Below are 13,398 nucleotides of genomic sequence, written 5' to 3' on the forward strand. Positions count from 1 at the left end.
CGGCTACCTGTCTGCACACACCCCCGCACGGCTACCTGACTGCACACGACACTTCTGAGAGCAGGGGACGAGGAGGGGGCTGCTGGCCGGGAGGGAAAGGACGCTGATCTGTCATCACGGAAGCCCTTAGCAACCACTGGCCATTTTAATACCACATAATGTAGCTTTGTCAATTAATTAAAAAAAAAATAGTAAACAGAACATAAAAATAAATATTACCAATTCCCAAACTTCAGGTGACAAACCCTGGTGTATGTGTTCTCCCCCTTCCCCCCACCTCCAGAACAGCAAGGAATGTTACTGTACATTCTGTTACATATTTTGAATAGTTATATTAAACATCTAGATATTGACTAGACACATAAATTAAGTGCTGATTTAGACAGATATGCAATTTTAATAAAAATTTTAAGTAAACGTTTTCAAAACATTATACAGCCATTAAAAATGATGGCTATGAAAATTGTAGCAACATGGCAGAGACTTAAAATATTAACTGGAGAAAGAAAAATATAACATATCTATCTCTATTCTCACTGCCTCAATGGTGAAGAAAAAGATGGGGGAAGGAGGCAGAGGGAAAAGAAGGTGACACAAGTCAGGAGGGCAGGCCCACCGTGGGCTAGGTGCCGCACTAACCACTTACTGCAGATTAGCTCAACAAGCCTCCAAAACGGTGTGGACACAAAGCGTCATTATACCTATTTTACAGATGAAGAAAGTAAAGCTCAAAGAAGTTTAAAAAAGAAGAAAAAAACGTTGCAGCCACTGTGCTAGTGAAGAGCAAAGCACGACCAGGACCTCACAGGGCGCTCCCGCTTCCCACGCCCGCAGTCCCCAGGGCATTGAGGGTCAGTGGCGGGCAGCGGGCGGCCAGCATGGCTCTTCACCTTCTGTAATGTGCGGACTCTTCCTTCTAGAACCCCAGACAGATACACGGGTTACACCGTGGGTTTAAAAGTGGGTTAAGGGGCACCTGGGGGGCTCAGTGGGTTAAGCGTCTGCCTTTGGCTCAGGTCATGACCCCAGGGTCCTGGGATGGAGCCCCGTGTCTCCCTGCTCAGCGGGGAGTCTGCTTCTCCCTCTTCCACTCCCCCTGCGTGCCCTCTCCCTCTCTGTCAAATAAATAAATAAAATCTTAAAAAAAAAAAGTGGGTTAAAAAGACATCCTTACCTAATTTTCTTAGAATAACTTACCCCAAAAAAACGACACTTTTTTTTTAAGCATTTTAAGCAAACCTGAACTTTCTCCCTTTAGGACCAATTTGAACATAGTCTAAGATTTTACCAGAAAGCCTTCCATTTATATTAATCTCAAGAGCTGGCTAAAAACCAAACCAAAGCCTTACCTGGCAACACTGTCACTCCTCATAGTAAGTTCAGGATAAAGGTGATTTTCCTCCCCTCCCTCCACAAAGCCCAGCGTGATCTTTATTCTTGCTAACTGACTTAAAGTTTAACTTCTTCCCCATGTTAAATCCAGCTGTAATGCCAAACTGGATTATTTTTCATCTCCCAAGTCTTGCATTTCTACGTATTAGACATTTCTTTTTTTCTTATTTCAACCATGGATGATTTAATCCTGTATCAAATCTCTAAGAGGGACTTTTGGGCTCCGGGTGTGCGCAGGGAGCTAAGCGGCCTGCGGGACAAAGGACGCCAGGTGAGAAGTCCAAGGACAGTGGGCGCTGCTGGCTCCGACCGCAGATACCTCCCTCCTCCTTCATTCCATCTGTCTCCTCATCTACAAAACCAAGATCACGGGGGGCTGCCAGATCCATCTGTCACTTATGGTCAATACCAAACCAGTGAGGTATTTTCGTGGCAGAGAGCTTTACAAACAAAGGCCATCATCCTCACAGCGACCAAGGAGTGCCGTGTCTCATCAAGCAAACGGCTGCCACAGACAGCACCTGTAGCCCCCCACATCCCTGTGTTAGAAGCGGACTCCCAGTGGGATGGTGTCTGGAGGAGGAGCCTTCTGGAGGTGGAGCCCCATGAATGGGATTAGCACCCCTACCAAAGAGACCCCGGGGAGCTCCGTCCCCACGCCTGCCATGGGAGGACATAGCAAGAAGGCGCCAGCAGTGAACCAGGAGGCGGGTCTGCACCAGACACCGAATCCGCCGGCACCTGGACCTTGGACTTCAGTCTCCAGAACTACGAGAAATCAGTGCCTGCTCCTAGAAGCCCCCAGTCTGTGGCATTCTGTTCCAGCAGCCAGAATGGACTCAGATAACAGCACTGTCACCCCTACACGAGAGCCGTACTTCTTCCCTTTAACGTACCGAAACCCAGAAACCCACCACGGCTCAGAAGCTGCTCGGAGCCAAGCAGCACTGGAGCCCAGAGCTGGGCAGACACATCCTCGGCAGGGGCTCCCGGGTCCACGATCACCAACACGTCCCTCGACGGCCACCAGGCTGCCATTCCAGACCCCAGGGGGACCCACCTGCCACAGACACCACCTCCCCCACTGGGGCTCCGTCAGCTCTCCCTCAGGCTGAGGGGGATGGCTCACCATCACACACAACGCCCCCAGGGGGCCACAGTGCGTCAGCAGCTTTTCCTAAGTTGACACGTGTTGACTGCCATCCTGAGCCTTCCTTCTCGGTTCCACATATAGCAGTTCTCATCATCGGGAGTCACTCTTCACCTTCATAAGAGATTCCAAGAAACACAAACCCCCCCCCAACAAAACTCTCTCTTTTTTCTTTTTTTTTTTTTTTTTTTTGCAGTTTCCAGAGCTACACACTTGGCTTGCAGTGGTCTGTGACCCTTCAGAGTCTCAGCTCCGTTTCTGGGAACAAAGCCGGACACCGAGGAGAGCTCGTTCTAAATGCGGTGTCTGCCTGTGAACTTCACAGTGTGCCCATTCACTCCCTCCACACCCGATATTCCGCAAACGTGCAAGGCAATCATTCTCTGGGTCTTAGACCCCAACACACAGCCCCTGACCTCAAGGAGCTGGAAATCCGCTGAGGTGACACACACCCTCCAATCTATCTGAGTGGCAACACCGGTGGCTGTCTCCCCAACATCCATCTCCTCCCTACTCTCTGCTACCAGAACCCCAAGTTCAAAGTGCCAATGACTGAGCCCACATGAGAGACCTACTTGTCAGGATCCCCTGCAGCTAGGGATTGACATGGGAACCAGCTCTGGTCAAACTCTTTCCTGATAAGAATACAGACGCTGTGGTGACCTCACACGGGATGATGACCACCATCTCATGGCCACGAGCTTAGACCCCTGATGACATGGCAGTGACCAATGCCAACGGATACCTACCCCGGGCATCTGGCTGAGAAAAATAACCCCTATTTGTTTAAAAGTCCCTGAGTCTAATCTTCTGTTACCTGCAGCCAACACAAACGCTCACCAGTCCCCCTCAACACGAGGCAACCCATGTCCGTCGGTGGAACAGAGATGCAGATCACCACCACAGGGACGCCCTCCAGCACTGTTTCCCAAGACCGCGCCCGCACCCGTCGCCAGTCCCTGGAAAAGGAGGGCAGGTGACTGACCGTCCAGAGGGAAGATGGGTTTAATTAACTGTTGAGGGAGGGAGCAAGTACCTGGAGCGAAGTCACGAGCCCGGAGCGCTGCAGAGAGCACGGAGCAGCTCCCCTTTCCCTGCTCCCCCTCCGCGCACACAACACAGGCTCCACAGTCTCCCCCACCTGCCTAGGCACACACACAGCACCCTAATTTACAAAAGAAAGTATCAGAGAGAAAAGACAAACATGTCAAAGATTGATTTTTAAGACTGCAACTTTAAAACCATAAAGGAGACTCACATTTTTTTAACATTTGCTTTTAAGATTACGCACAGCAAACCATCATTCAACAGAGCTCCCTGAACGAGCCCTGAAAGGTTTCCTATCAAACTGAGGGTTCACTCTGCTCCAGATTCTGAAGGAAATCCTTCCTTTCACCGAATCACGCTCGATTTGGTCTCTCTCAAGCTGACTGCTCCTACAGGCCGCTCCAACCCCACAGCCCTGGCGAACCGTGGTGCACTGGCGCTGGGCCGGCATGTCCCCGGGACCCTCCTGCTCCTATTCCAAGCCCAGGAGGCCGCCGCGGGTGCAGCTGACACAACGCCGAGAGCCCCTCCCGCCGGAGATCCGAGGGCGGGCAGGACACACTGGCCACGGCACAGCAGCACGTGCACGCAGCGGCAATTTTGGTTTGTTGGTTCTATCATCCTTCCTGTTTCCCTAAGTTCCCACAACATCCAACAACATCTCTAAGTTCCAATGCTCGCAGAAGCACTAGGGTGGGAAAATGAAGCAGAGGAAGGAATGTGCGTGGCGCCCCCCTCCCAGGTGCGGAGAGGAACGAGAGTGGGGCCCACAGGACCCACACTGGGCAAAGGCTCCCAGGCAGGCAGGGGTGGGTCAGGGGGTGGATGAGCAGAGATCGGAGACAGCACAGGGCACAAACACCATCCGCAGCCAAAGGAAGCACGGTACGCCGCTGAGCCATCGTCTGGACGTTAGGAATTACTCGTTGAGTAATTGCTTTTAAAGAAACAAAACCAGAGATGGAGGACTATGTGCCCTGAGGAAGAGGAGACGTGTCTAACAGTTGCTCAGCAATACCAAGGACAAGTGTCTACCACGGGACACTCCCTGGGCCGGGGACCAAGGAGGCAGCAGCGCCTGGCCCCCCTGGAGGGATGGGGCCACAGGAACAAGCAAACGGACAAGTGGGCAGAGGGCGAAGGGTGCCCCACAGGGAAACAAAGCCAGCTGAGGAGGGAACGAAGAGGGTAAGCCATTCTGGGGCAGGCAGGACATGCTGCGGCCGCCCACGGCTCGGGCAGGAGAGCCGCACGACCAGCAGACGTGTGAGCAGAGACGTAGAGGAAGTGAGTCATGCAGAAATCCAGGGCAGAGGGACGGCAGCACCGAGGCCCTGGGCACAGACGTGCTGGTATGTTCTGAAAATGGCAGGACACAGCAAGCAGGGGAGGGGAGGAGATGAAGCCAGAGAGGGACCAGGCAGGTGCTGCCAGGCCTTGAAGGCTGTCATCAGGACTATGGCTGGCCCTCCGAGTGAAAGGGGAGCCCTGGACGGCTTTGCAAAGTAGCTGATCTGGATCTCATTTCCAAAGCATCACAGACGCCACGTGCAGCACGGCCCTGGGCACAGGGGTTTGCCAGGGGCCCAGTGAGGAGGCCACTGTCACCAGGCGAGAGGTGGTGGCTTGGGCAGGGCGTGGGGCAGAGGTGCTGGCCATATGAAGCCAAGGAGATGCGGTGACTGACGGGCGGTGGGGGGGTGTGAGGAGACAGAGGAGAGCGATGGGAAGGGGGAGCTGCCGTGTGCAGAGACGAGGGACAGCACGGGAGGGCACGGGGCCAGGGGGAGAAATTGGGGCGCCTTGGGAATTCAACTCAGCTGACACCTTTAACCCATAAACCACCTTTAAAAATAGATGATCTGGGCGCCTGGGTGGCTCAGTTGGTTAAGCGACTGCCTTCGGCTCAGGTCATGATCCTGGAGTCCTGGGATCGAGTCCCGCATCGGGCTCCCTGCTCAGCGGGGAGTCTGCTTCTCCCTCTGACCCTCCCCCCTCTTGTGTGCGCTCTCTCTCTCATTCTCTCTCTCTCTCAAATAAATAAATAAAATCTTAAAAAAAAATAAAAATAAAAATAGATGATCTGCTTAATAACAAGCTCCCCTCAGTATGTTCCCGAAGAAAGGTGTCTTGCCCCGTGTCCCTGAGGACTTCAGAGAGATGCTACAGGGAGAACCAGGCACAGGGGCGCTGCAGGAGGGCCAGGTGAAAGGTGCAGACACGGATGGGACTGGACAAGGCCAAGAAGCCTAGACCCACGGGCTCTGGCCAGCCGGCCATGCCCCACGTCACAGAGAGGGATGGGGACCCCACGGCGGCCCGTGTCCTTGCCCCTGTTCACACGGTCAAAAGGTGCTGCTCAGCGCGGACACTGGGACCTCAAGAGGCGGGGGCCATGACAAGGGCACCGGCAGCGCCCTGCGCCTTCACTCCCATCCCAGCGCGGGCCCCACGCCTGAGCTGCAGGCGGGCTCACAGGCTCGGGCGGTCTCGGGCATTCGGCAGCCCTCTTTTCGAAGCTTCTTTGTTTCACTAAAAGTACCTTCTCCTCAAACCACAGAAATGAGATAAAACTGGGCCTTCGAAAGGCACCTGCCCGGGCTTCCTGACAGCCTGAGTGGGGCATTCACGACTTTGCCCCTCTTTACACTCCTAGTTACTTCCCAAAAGCCCCGCTGGCACCACAGGGTAAGAACCACGCTGTCCACACCTCGGATAAAAAGGGGAGCCAACGAGAGGGGGTGGGATGGAGAGAATCCTGAGCAGGGGGAGGAGGGGGGGGCAGAGAAGCAGGAGCAGGAAGGAGGGGAGTCGGGGACAGAGGCACAGAGGCCAAGGAGGGAGCAGGGGCAGCCCTGCGGAGAGGAGCGGAAGGTGGGGGGAGGTGGGGGGAGGCAGAAGAGTGGAGAGAGGGGTAGGGTAGGAGGGGAGGGGGCAGAGGCCAAGGTAAGGGGGGGGAGCAGGAGGAGGGGAGGGGTGGAGCAGGGCAGGGGAGAGGAGCATCCCCTCTCAGAGACCAGCACCTGGCTGGCCCGGCCTGAGCGCTGAGCATCCAGAGGGCGTCGCTGCTCCAGGAGCTGCATAAAGCACAAAGACCAGCCGGTCCTCAGTTTCCTCTCCCTGGGCTCTCTGCTCTTCAGTGGCTCCAAGTGACACCCGGGATTCTGGTCCAAGGGCCAGTCCTCCCAGGGAGATTCCAGGGAAAGGCGGTGTTCGCTGGAGCTCTCACCTTCCAGCTCCCTGGAGCCCACCTGGCCCTCAGGGCACCCGAGCAGGTGCACACACCTCCCACAGCACCGGGCGGCGGTTACCGCTAGAGGGCGATGCTGGGCGCAGCTGCCCACCGCCCAGACCCCAGCGAGCAGGAGTGCGGCCACAAGGCCTTCAGAGGCGTCCCACAACGCCCAAGACAAGCCCTCTGCTCCAGGCTCTCCGACAAGGCCCTCGGAAATGAAAAGGGCCCCTCCTTCCTCAGGCTCCCAAAGAGCATGGAGAAGGCCGGAGCCCGTGTCCCAAACCAGCTCCCATCCCGCGTGGCCCTCACTGTGGGGCCGCAGGGCCTGCCTGCTGAGCCTAAGACTCAACCTCCTCAGCCACAGACCAGGCTCGGCTCCCACCTGGAGCAGATGACCTGCTCATCGGGGCTTGGGGACAGTGTGCGCACAATCAGACTCGCCTCACCCATTGAATGCTCTCACCTACCGAGCATCAGGGCTTAGCCCAGCCGACCTTAAACGTGCTCAGGCGCTCATGCTAGCCTATGGCGGACAAAATCAACACTAGCCTACGGCGGACAAAATCAACTAACACAAGCCGAGCCCACAGTAAAGGGTTGAATAGCTCACGTAATCTACTGAACACTGTACAGAAAGCGAGAAACAGCATGGGTGCCGGTGTATCGCTTGTGGACCCCCGTGATCGCGAGGCCGACCAGGAGCTGTGCCGCTGCCCCGCATCACGGGAGAGGAGCGCACCGCGGATCACTAGCCCGGGAATCACTAGCCCGGGAAAAGATCCAACTCAAAATTCCAAGTACAATGTCTACTGAATGTGCATTGCTTTCACACCGTCCTAAAGTCGAACCATCGTAAGTCGGAGACTGTGTATAAACACACACAGAACACATCGTAGCCACCACAGAGTGAGGACCCAAAATGGCAGGACCGTGGAATTATTTCTCCATACTGCTTGCCCCGGTTCTGTGTAACAAGTCCCTCTCCCTCTGGGCACCAGAGGCCCTCTCCTTACAGCCCCGAGGCTCCCACTGTACCATCTTGGCCTCCCCTGCTCCCCAGTCTAGCCAGCTTCGTGTCCAAACAGCTGCCAGGCCCCCCCAGCCTGCCCTGCAGCCCAGGGGGAAAGCAAACGCCTCACCCACCCACCCCCAGCCCACACCCTCAGGCCCTTCCCCAGTCTACTACCCTACTTCCTTCCCCGCCCTTCCACCCCTCCCCCTCCGCACTCCCAGGGGCTGCCCGCAGACCCAGCCCCAGGCCAACACTGCTGGAGACACCCTGGCCGGAAGTCTTCCATGGCCCTTCCTTCCACAGAGGAGCAACCACTTCCAGATGCCCTGTGCCAAGCTTTGCTTCCCTGGTTCCCAACCTCCCAGAGGCTTCATGGTGAGCTCCTTCTTCTGGCCTTCAGAGCCCTCAGGACCTGTCCTTTCCTGCTTGCTGGCCTCTGCCCCCTCCCGGCCCCTCCCCCACCAGACCTGGGCCTCAGCAGCTGCTTCCAGTCCTCAAGCACCAGCCCTGTCAACACTGGCCGGGCCCCTTGGGAGGCTCCGCCCCAACTTCAACTTCATCTTGAATTAAGGTGCCTACTCCAAGGGTCTTGGCTGACGGCTCAGCCACAGCAGCACCCACCCACCCGGTTTTGCTCCCCACGTGCACCTTAGCACCTTCTGGGAGTTTCTGGAGTACAGAGAGAGAGAGAGACAGAGAGAGAGACAGAGAGAGAGAGAGAGAGAGAGAGAGAGAGAGAGAGAGAGAGTGTGTGTGTGTGTGTGTGTGTGTGTGTGTGTGTGTGTGTGTCCCCACCTGTCTCCTCACACCAGAACGTCAGGTCCTGAAGGGCAGGTCCCGGGGTTCTGGTTCCCTGTTTCGCTCCAGTGCCTACACCAACAGCAAGTGCCCAACGAATCCTGGTTGAATGAGTGAACCCTGCAGGTGCTTTCCATAAATAACCTCTGGGTCACAGGACCCTGCAGGGTGGGCGTCATTTCGAAAAACCCAGTCACCTGCGGAGAGTGGATCACGCAGAGCCAGGGCCTGGCGCCAAGGCTGGAATGCCTCCTCCTGCCACCATGGCCCCACATGGCTGTCCTCCAGCCACGGGCCCTGAGGGGGCAGCTACCTCAACCTCTCTTCCGGGGTGGGCAGCTCCACTGACCCCTTCCCCCCAGAAAACACCTCTCCTCCCCACCTCCATCCAGGGACACTCTCCACCCTCAGGCCAGACTGGATGCTCAGGCGGGGGAGCTGGAACGAGACTGTGCACCCAGCCTCACTCCCCCGGTAGTCACGGCTGAAGGCCCGGAGCCCCCACGCCCTCGAGGCCCACCACTGAGTCCAGGCAGCTCCGCGGGCCTCTGGACCGCGTGTTCTGCCCTCGGCCCAATCCCGCTCCCACACACAGACGCACGCGATAAAAATGAACGCCTCCAAGTGTCATTTTCTGGGCTTTAAAGCAGCAGCCTTTTGCACAAGTAAATATTGAGTCAATGCTAAGAGCAGAATGAGCTGTTAAGTTCTATTTGCTACTTTCATCCCCAGGCTCATAACAGAGCACAAGCTAAACAAAGAAAAACAGCTCTCCGCCGACGAGATGACATTCAGCAGGTAGAATCATTTCTGTGGGCACTTCTCACATCAGTGATTTGCTTCTCCAACATTGGCAAATATTTGCCACTTATGTCTTTTATGTAATGTGGAGATAATATATTCCACTGTCTTCCAAGGCTATCTTAAATGCCTTATAAAAACAGGCAATTTACTGGCTGTGTTTTCTCCCGCCACTAAATACAAATTCAGTAATTGTTTAACTTTGAAAGCTTTTTGGTGTGAGATTTGATACTTAAACAGAACGCTAAAGACAGAAAACACTTGTAATGGCACCAACCCAACAAAAGAATCTTATTTTTACATGTTAACCCTTCCTCCTGCCCGTGCACAGCCGCTTTCCCCGTGAGCCCTGAAAGCTTTGTTCTGAAGTAGGATTTTAATGCCCACAAATTAGTCCACTGACAAAGTCCACCAGAAGACTAAGGGGGGCTCAGCTCCTGACCCAGAACTGCAATTCCTATCAGTGTATCTTGTCTTCGCCAACTACCTCCGTGCCCCCTACTGTCAGAAACCGCTGAACTCAACCAAGAGGACACATGCAAGCCACCTTGACCCGGCAGTCACCACGGCGACCACGTGCATCGGTGCTCTGAAAATCAAGCTGAAGGGTAAACAGGCCAACGCCAATGAATCAGGCAGTTGACGAGCACTGTTCAGCATTCACTGTGTGCTGGGCCCGCTCCTAAACACACTACACGCCATCCCCTCCCTGGGTCTGCCCACACAGCACGGCTAGCGCCACTGGGCAGGCGACCGAGGACCCCAGAAGCACGCCCAGGCTTGCTCCAGTCTCGGGGCTGGGGCACACTGACCCCGCGCCCCCAGCCAGCAGTCGTCCCCAGAAGCTCCGCTCTCCCCGCACTCTGGGGACCTGGCCTCCCCACGCTGCCTCAAGGGCACAGGTGTGTTGGCGGGCTGGAAACGCAAGTGGCCCAGGGACGTGCTCAAACCCCACGACTAGACCCCTTGACGCCCGATCCACCTGACTTCCCCGCGTCATGGTGAGATTCCCAGCCCAGCTCCTCCTCCCCCAGACCCACGTTTCAGGACACTCGATACCCACCGCTAGTCACCAGCGCGCGGCGAGGATCACAGGTCCACGCCCACTGCCGTGACACGACGTTGGGAAGAACCGAAGTGCCCGTCGGGAGGGGCGGTAAAGGAGTCCTGGGCGGCACAGCCCGCGCGGGCCGGGCGCGTCTCCAGCACTAGCACGGGAAAGACGCTGTGAGGCTTAACGTGGGGGCGGAACGGCACTGCCACGCGTGGGGGGGAACACGCATAAACGCACAGACACCGAAGCGTCTCCCCACACGCGGCCTCTGAGTCAGCACAGAAGAGTCGTGTCCGCCCCCCAACCCCGTGCAGGACCTGACAGCCACCATCTCGCCAGTCACCAGCGCTCCCTCCTGAACCTGAGGGCCAAACGCCCCATGGCCTCCCGCCACGGTGACAGACAACACAAACCTCATAGGTGACATCCCTGCCAAACGCCTGGCCTGAATCTCATCAGGAGGATACGAGACACCCCCGCTGAGGGGCGCCGCACAACAGCTGGCCTGCCCTCCTCAAGCGCCCTGACGCCCGGGAACACGGTGCACGCTGGGCCCCCTCGGCTGACGGGGAGGACAGACCGGGCGACAGACACCACGCACGTCACTGGGGCAACTGGCAGGAAGGGAACGTGCACCGCGGATGAGCTGAGCACACCAGCTCGCTGTGAAATGTCCTGACGGTGCCTCTGTGCTTAGGAAACACACAGTGACGCTCTCAGGGGTCCAGGGGTACCGTGTCTCCAACGGACTCAACTGGCTCGGGGAAAGCATGCAGACCCAGAAGCACACACACACAGAATGAAGATGGGGCAAAGTACAAACGATTGGTGAATTAATACAGAAGTCGCCTGTACTGTTCTCGCAACTTTCTTGTAAATTTGAAATTACATCAAAATAAAAAGTTTAAGACATCATGTGCACCATCTGACCCTAGCGCCCTCAGGAGCTCAGCGTTAAGTGAACGAACGAGAGGCCTCCCTTCCTGTCCCTGGAAGAAGACACCTGGAATCATGCAAAGGAGGTAAAGCAGGCCTGGGGAAGAGGAGAGCGACACATTTTTACCGCACATCCTCTGGTGCCGCGTGACTGTTACACGTGCGTGAGCAAATCAATCAGGAAAATGAAAACGCAAAAACTTGCGGGAAAGAACCCTTCTGCACCCACAAGGGGAGCAGCATCCTCGCGGACAGGGCCCTTCCTTCAGCTCCATGCTCGCTCTGCCTCCGCCCGCCTCCCTGCTGGGCGGCCCAGCTGCGTGCCTCACGCGCCACCTGCTGGCGGAGCGGGGCACTGCCGCCAAGGCGCACCAGCCCCCCCGCCGTGCCACCCCAGCACTTGCCCTCCACCATGCGTGATCTCATGACCGCGGCCACATCCCACCTTCCAGAGAGCTCCCGCAGCCAGCAAGATGCCCGATGCAGCGTGGCACTCCACAAAGATGAGATGTACAGAGGAAAGAACGCAGCTTCAAGGGGAACCCCAGCAAATGGACTTGGAGGCGAGCACCCGCCTCAGAGCCTGGTGGCAGAGCAGCTATGGTGACCCCCAAGAAGCACACTGCTGACCGTACGGCCCCCTGATGGCCTGCCCACCCCAGCCCCGCCTGGGCTCCCGGGGTGTTCCAAGCCTATCCCACACTTTACACCGAGGAAGGTGTGAAGTCCGCAGCACTCAGGACCCCGGCCACCAGCTCTGTGTCCCCGCGAACACTCTGAAGAGCAGGGACATCAACCTGGCCAGTCCTGCTGAGCAAACCAGTTCAGCTCCAAGGAGCCAAAGGAGTTCAATAGGATTAAAAAAATAAAACAGAACAGAAAATACCAGATCAATGGCACTGGAAGCCCATTACCAACACACAGCTGAAGTAAACCTCAAGGACAAACGACTCATCTCCGCGACTCGCAGGCAGGATGACACAAACACATCACCCTCTGACAAAGTAAACCACACGTGGGGGCGTGGGTGCACGTGCCCTCCGCCAGCGGGGGACTCACCAAGGTCTGTGTTCGGGCCGGCAAGGAGCTGCTTGAACTTGTCGAGCCGGGAGGCCTCTCGTTCACTTAACGCTGAGCTGCTGAGGGCGCTGGGGTCAGACGTGCCACCCACGGCGACCGTCACCGAGTGCGGGAGAGACTGGGACCGCTGCAGAGGGACAGCGTCGCTGGCGCTTTCTGTGGAGAGAGCGAGCAGGGGCTGAGGATGGCCTCCTGGACTACCCCCCCACCAAAGCCATGTTCCCCAGTAAGAAGGCTCCCACCTGCGCCACCTTCCCTTCGGGAATGCCACTGTGCCACAGCTGTCCCCTCCTCCCGTAACTGGCCGGTGAAGACCCACATGACTGGGGCAATAAAGGGAAACTAGTGAACACCCAAGAAGCCCACTGGCCTTATTGGTAGAGTGTTACTCACTAGGAAAATAGACATGCCTCACACAAAAGCAAAATGACAACCAGAAAACTCCAGACCCCCTGGGCTCCCCCACCGCAGGCCTGCCCAGGTGACACAACCCAAGGATCTGCCGGTGTACAGCAGGGACGTGGGTGCCTGTGAGGCTCACCTGGGCCTGGGCACAGAAGGAAGCCACCGAGTCACACGTGGAGGAGCATGAAGCCCACAAAGGCACTGAGGACTCTGCACCCCTTGGATCTCCCCAAGCCCCGTGAGGGAGGTGGGCAGGGACCATCACCAAGAGAAAGCACAGGAAGCTAGAGCGCATGCAAGCAGAGGAGAAGCAGTAGGCTGCAGGCCTGCCCAGCACCCCCTTCCCCAGGGCACCACCTACCACCATGCACAAAGGCCCACCGACGGGGACACACAGGGCCAAGGTGAAACCGTGCATTAAACCCAGGAACACAGGACCAGGAAGAGCCACAGGAGAGAGCCCAAGGCCCAACATCCACTCAGAAAGA

At 56.7% G+C, this 13,398-nt stretch overlaps 1 protein-coding gene across 2 annotated transcripts in view; it reads right to left on the bottom strand.

Annotated features, from left to right (window-relative positions):
* Positions 1 to 13,398, bottom strand: part of TBC1D22A (TBC1 domain family member 22A) — a 336,855-nt gene that overhangs the window by 299,803 nt on the left and 23,654 nt on the right. Inside the window, exon 4 of one of the 2 annotated variants that reach the window (XM_025881542.2) lies at positions 12,485 to 12,661. The exons of the other annotated variant lie outside the window; for it this stretch is intronic. Within the exon in view, the coding sequence (XP_025737327.2) occupies positions 12,485 to 12,661 (177 nt within the window). The remainder of the gene's footprint in view (positions 1 to 12,484; positions 12,662 to 13,398) is intronic. 2 annotated transcript variants of the gene reach the window in all.

The sequence above is a fragment of the Callorhinus ursinus genome, unplaced genomic scaffold (assembly GCF_003265705.2).
Source record: "Callorhinus ursinus isolate GAN/ISIS: 27379988/994484 unplaced genomic scaffold, GSC_fseal_2.0 scaffold48, whole genome shotgun sequence".
In the NCBI taxonomy this organism is placed as follows: domain Eukaryota; kingdom Metazoa; phylum Chordata; class Mammalia; order Carnivora; family Otariidae; genus Callorhinus; species Callorhinus ursinus.